General features: G+C 50.9%; 1 protein-coding gene across 1 annotated transcript in view; it reads left to right on the top strand.

Moving 5' to 3' along the window:
• The window catches only part of LOC105854195 (endogenous retrovirus group K member 113 Pol protein-like), a 4,752-nt gene extending 1,295 nt beyond the window's left edge, over positions 1-3,457 (top strand). The window contains 8 exon segments of the mRNA XM_012730812.1: positions 33-247; positions 330-339; positions 408-541; positions 543-597; positions 600-1,190; positions 1,193-1,933; positions 1,936-2,916; positions 2,919-3,457. Of these exon segments, the coding sequence (XP_012586266.1) occupies positions 33-247; positions 330-339; positions 408-541; positions 543-597; positions 600-1,190; positions 1,193-1,933; positions 1,936-2,916; positions 2,919-3,457 (3,266 nt within the window).
• Positions 3,458-5,741: the final 2,284 nt, after the last annotated feature.

The raw sequence follows: 5,741 nt of genomic DNA on the forward strand, positions 1-5,741 counted from the left end.
TGTGCTACAACGGCCTCTTGGCACCTTATCAGATAAAAGGACTCTGGTAAGGGGGGCAAATGGCAGTAGATACAGACCATGGACAACCACTCAGACTATGGATATAGGTAGAGGAAAAATTCACCACTCCTTCTTGGTTTTGCCTGATTGCCCGTTACCTCTACTAGGAAGGGATTTACTAACTAAGCTCCAGGCCTGAATCACCTTCACGGAACATCAGCCACTTACTGAATTCCTAAATCCAGCCGTAGATCTCTTGTCCCCATTGAAGACCACTTCCCAGGCCTCCCCCCCCTTGCTGATAAAAACCTTGACTGTTGATGCCGGAGATGAGTTTAGGTTATTTGAGGACCCTCTGCCATTACTTGACAACTCTTATTGGACACACCAAGCCCCTGAGGCTTGAGCGGAAATCACTGGAATAGGGATGGCCGTGGAACAACCTCCAATAATTGTTACTTTAAAAACTTCTGCTACCCCTATCAGGGTAAAACAATACTATATGTCCCAGGAAGCCAGACAAGGGATTCGGCCACATATTTCAGTCTTGTTTCCGACAAGGGATCCTAGTTCCATGTCAATCCCCCTGGAATACCCCCTTCTTCCAGTCAAGAAACCTGGCTCCAATGATTACCAGCCTGTACAGGACCTGCGGGAAGTCAATTCCAGGGTGGAGACAATTCATCCCACCATCCTGAATCCTCATACCTTACTCAGCAGCTTAGATCCCAGCCGGGTGTGGTACACAGTCCTAGATCTAAAAGACTTCTTTTGCCTGCGCCTACACCCAGGTAGCTAGTCACTGTTTGCCTTTGAATGGAACAATCCTGAGGTGGGTATTTCAGGCCAATTGACCTGGACCCGGCTCCCTCAAGGTTTTAAAAATTCTCCCACCATTTTTGATGAGGCTCTCCACCGGGACCTTCATGATTTCCGGGTAGCCCATCCGGAACTGACTCTCTTACAGTATGTCGATGACTTACTTTTGGCGGCTGAAGATCTCACAACCTGTAAACAAGGTACGCTTGCCCTGCTCTCTACTCTAGCTACCTTAGGATATCGGGCCTCAATCAGAAAGGCTCAACTCTGCCGCACTAAGGTCATCTTTTTGGGATATCGAATAGAACAAGGACAGAGGTGGCTGACCAAGGCCAGAAAACAAACAGTGACCCAGATTCCGCCTCCTAGGACCAGACAAAACTCCGAGAGTTCCTGGGGACTGCCGGGTTTTGTCGGTTATGGATCCCGGGGTTTGCCAATCTGGCAGCTCCCCTCTACCTCCTCACAAAAGAGGGGACTCCATATGAGTGGGGAGAATCCCAACAGCGGGCATTTGATGACCTGAAGTGGGCATTACTCGGTGCCCCTGCCTTAGCCCTACCAAATGTTAGCAAACCCTTCACCTTGTTTGTGGACGAAAAACGGGGGGTAGCCATGGGCGTTTTGACACAGACCTTAGGTCCATGGAAACGCCCGGTCGCCTACCTTTCAAAACAGCTAGACTCTGTGGCTGCTGGCTGGCCACGTTGCCTAAAAATTATCGCAGCAACAGCACTGCTGCTCAAGGACTCAGATAAACTGACTTTCGGACAATGCACCACCATAATAGCCCCGCACGCTCTTGAGAGTGTGGCCCGCCAACCTCCAGACAGGTGGCTCTCTAATGCCCGCATTACCCACTATCAGAGCCTGCTTTTGGACAAAGACCGTATCCGGTTTGGAAATCCAGTCCACCTAAACCCTGCCACCTTGCTCCCCGTACCTGACCAGGGGCCAGTCCTGCATTCATGCCACGATATTTTGGCTGAAGAAACCGGGACAAGTCCAGATTTACAGGACACACGTCTTGGGGACCCTGATATGGTCCTATTTACTGATGGGAGCAGCGACTTACACAATGGGGCAAGAGTGGCGGGGGCAGTGGTATTAACTGAGTCCGATGTATGTGGTCAGCACCTCTGCCGCCAGGTACCTCGGCTCAAAAGGCAGAGCTGATTGCACTAACCTGGGCTCTTCACCTAGTTGAGAACAAACGGGCGAACATCTACACTAACAGTCGTGATGCGTTTGCCACGGCTCACATCCATGGAGCCATTTATCGTCGAAGGGGGCTCCTCACCTCGGCAGGAAAAGACATTAAAAACAAATAGGAAATCATAGACTTGCTTGACGCGGTTCACCTACCAAAGGCACTCGCCATTATTCACTGTCCGGCTCATCAGACCAGCTCGGACCCAGTAACTGTGGGAAATCGGCTTGCTGATGAAGAGGTGAGAGCGGCAGCTCTCCAGGATTTGGCCTCTGTCCTGGTAGTGACAGCTGAGGTATGTACTTCTACCCCCACCCCGGAGCCACTCCTTGCTGCAGAAGAAAAAGTTCGCCTCTTCCTAATGACCGTCCATCGCCTCACCCACTTGGGGTCCAGAATTATGCTCCAGCTTTTAGAAGACCAACAGCTTCCGGTCCTCCCTCCTGGACGCACTCATTCCCTAGCTAAAGAAATTGCTCACTCTTGTACTGCCTGTTCTGTTGTTAACCCAATTTCTTCAGATACCCCCTCTGGTCGGAGAGAGAGGGGAGATTGTCCGGGCTCCTCCTGGGAAGTCGACTTCACTGAGGTAACGCCAGCTCGTTACAGTTTCAAATTTCTCCTAGTCTTTGTGGACACCTTTTCAGGATGGGTGGAAGCCTTCCCGACAAAGAAGGAGACGGCTTTAACAGTATGTAAGAAAATACTGGAAGAAATCTTCCCTCGCTTCGGCCTACCCAAGCTTTTAGGGTCTGACAACCGGCCAGCCTTCATAGCTCAGATAAGCCACGGGTTAGCTAAGACACTGGGGTTCAATTGGAAATTACATTGTGCATATCGGCCCCAGAGTTCAGGACAGGTAGAGAGGATGAACAGAACTCTTAAAAAGATCTTACAAAATTAGCCTTGGAGACTGGTGACAAAGACTGGGTGATGCTCCTGCCCTATGCCCTCTTCCGTGTAAGGAACACCCCTTCCCCCTCGCGTAAAAATCTGACCCCCTTTGAGATCTTGTTCGGCGGGCCTCCACCCCTAAAGCTCATGACGGGGGACGCTCTGGGGTTAGTATCAGATTCCGCCTCTCCCCAAGTATTGACCACTCGCCTGTGCGCTCTGAAAGCCGTCCAACGCCATATTTGGAAAAATCTGGCTGACTCATATCGTGTGGGCTCTGTCCTCCCTCATTCATTTTCTGTAGGTGACTGGGTGCTGGTCCGGAGACATCAAGTCCGGAACCTGGAGCCACGTTGGAAGGGTCCGTACCAGGTGCTCCTGACTACACCAACTGCGTTCAAGGTCGATGGCATTGCCGCATGGATCCACGCCTCGCATCTCAAGCCCTCCCTCCCACCTGCTAGCCATCTATGGACTGTGAAACGGACTCCTACTCCTCTCAAGATCCGAGTTCGCCGGCAGAGTGCTAAGTAGCTCGGGGCCCAATATCCATGCCCCCCTGACGTTGACTTGGCAGGTCATTAACCCCACTGGACAGGTCATATGGTCCCTCACCAGTACCCATACCCCGGGGTCATGGTGGCCAGCCCTTAACCCTGACCTCTGCCAACTCTTTATGGGTCTTGACACTTGGGACATACCTGATCAGGAAGATCCCAGTTCCCTGCTATGGAGGGTGTCCATCAATCCACCCCCATGGTATGGTTGTTCAACTCCCCAGGCTCGCAGTGAATTGCATAGCCTAGAGTTCTATGTCTGTCCAAAAGACAGGAGATCAAGAGAATAGGCACGAAAGTGCAGGGGTCCAGAGTCCCTGTACTGCGCAAAATGGGGATACGAGACCACTGGCGAAGCCTATTGGAAACCCAGTTCCAGCCATGACTGGATACGAGTTACAAGAAAGACAAACAGTAAAAAGACCGACTGCTCCACCCAGATCCTATGCAATCAGCTAAATATAACTTTTACCCCTTCGGGGACGTTGCCCTCCACACTTACCACATGGCTAAAAGGACAGACACGGGGACTACGTCTTTATAAGGAGGGGCAGATGATGGCTTCTGGTTCACCATACGTCTCCAGGTTCTATCCTCAAATCACCAGATAGGCCCTAATCCTGTCCTTAGACCACCACCACCCTGATCACCACCCCAATCCCCTCACACTTCGTCCCCTTCCCCAACTACGCCCCCTAAGGTGTCTCCCTACAGTCCCTGCTTCGATGCGATGCCCCGGCAGCCACCTACGCCCCCAAAGAGACTGGAGCCACCCACGCCTCCAAGGGAGACTGCACCCGGCAGCCACCCACCCTATTTTCCTTAATTCAAGGGGCCTATGCTGTTTCAAACCAGTCCCAGGCCACGGTTACCGATTCCTGTTGGCTTTGTTTGTCAGCTTCCCCCCCTTATTACGAGGGAACGGCTGTAAATGGCACTCCCCATTATAAGGGGGACAATGGATGCGACTGGAGTAAAGAACATCGCCTGACTTTAACCGAGATATCAGGTACTGGTCTTTGTGTAGGGACTATGCCCGCCCACTTACAACAGTTCTGCTCCTGCACTTTCCCTGTGCAGGAGAATGCATCCTCCTTTGTTGCTCCTGCCGAGGGGGCTTGGTGGGCCTGTGACACGGGACTTACTCCGTGTATCTCCACACAACAATTCAACAACTCCGCGCACTATTGCATTATGGTCAACCTCTACCCCCGGATATTATACTATACATCTAGCAACTTCGAGATCGCCTGGAAAAGCACCCACAGGGTGCACAGGGAACCTGTCTCATTAACCCTAGCAGTTCTGTTAAGCCTGGACGTGGTTTCAGGGATCGGTACAGGGGCCACTGCCTTGGTCCAAGGCAAACAGCAGCTCACCGACTTCTCATGATTAATCAGGATCTAAAAGCCTTAGAGGAATCTAATTCAGCCTTAAAAGATTCCTTGACTTCCTTCTCAGAGGTAGTCCTCCAGAATAGAAGGGGACTAGACCTGCTTTTTATGAAAGAGGGGGCATTATGCGCTGCACTAAAGGAAAATTGTTGTTTCTATGCTGACAAAACAGGGGTCATAGAGGACTCCATGGCCAAATTCCGTCAAAGATTGGCGGAAAGAGACCGGGAGCTCCGGTCCCAGCAAAACTGGTTCCAATCCTGGTTTTCCTCTTCTCCCTGGCTCACTACTCTGCTTTCTGTTCTGGCAGGCCGCTTTTTGTTACTCCTTCTCCTGGTGACTATTGGCCCCTGCATCATTAACAGATTAGTTTCCTTTGTTCAGGACCTTATAGGACAAGTCAAACTTATGATCATCCGTCAACAGTATGAGGCCCTCTCACGCGAGGATCCGGGTTTATAATCTTACGATTAAGATTATTAACACAAAGAAGTGGGGATGTTAAAAGACGCTTAACAGAAAGTCAAAACATTTGTTTCGTGAGCCCTACAGCCCTTTTGCCTTCCAGGGTTTAGAGCCTGTTGACTTAAGACAAATGTTTAACACACCTACCAAGAATGTGCTTATCAGTTCCTGGAGTTGGGGGGGTGGGTGGTCTTAATAGGAAACAGAGGGAGCATTCCGCTGGGGGAAGGGCATTGTAAAATGTATAAAAACTACTGCCTGTGAACAATCGGGCTCTCAGTCTTGAGTACTGCTGAGCCCCAGCATGTGGGTTTCTGAATAAACCTGCCTCTGCTGGATTTCAGTGTCTCTGTTCTCGTCCTTTCTGCTTTTCCTCGGGGATCGGAATTCTGGACTCAACAT

Source organism: Condylura cristata, unplaced genomic scaffold (genome assembly GCF_000260355.1).
Source record: "Condylura cristata isolate star-nosed mole 26May11 unplaced genomic scaffold, ConCri1.0 scaffold00003, whole genome shotgun sequence".
Lineage (NCBI taxonomy): Eukaryota > Metazoa > Chordata > Mammalia > Eulipotyphla > Talpidae > Condylura > Condylura cristata.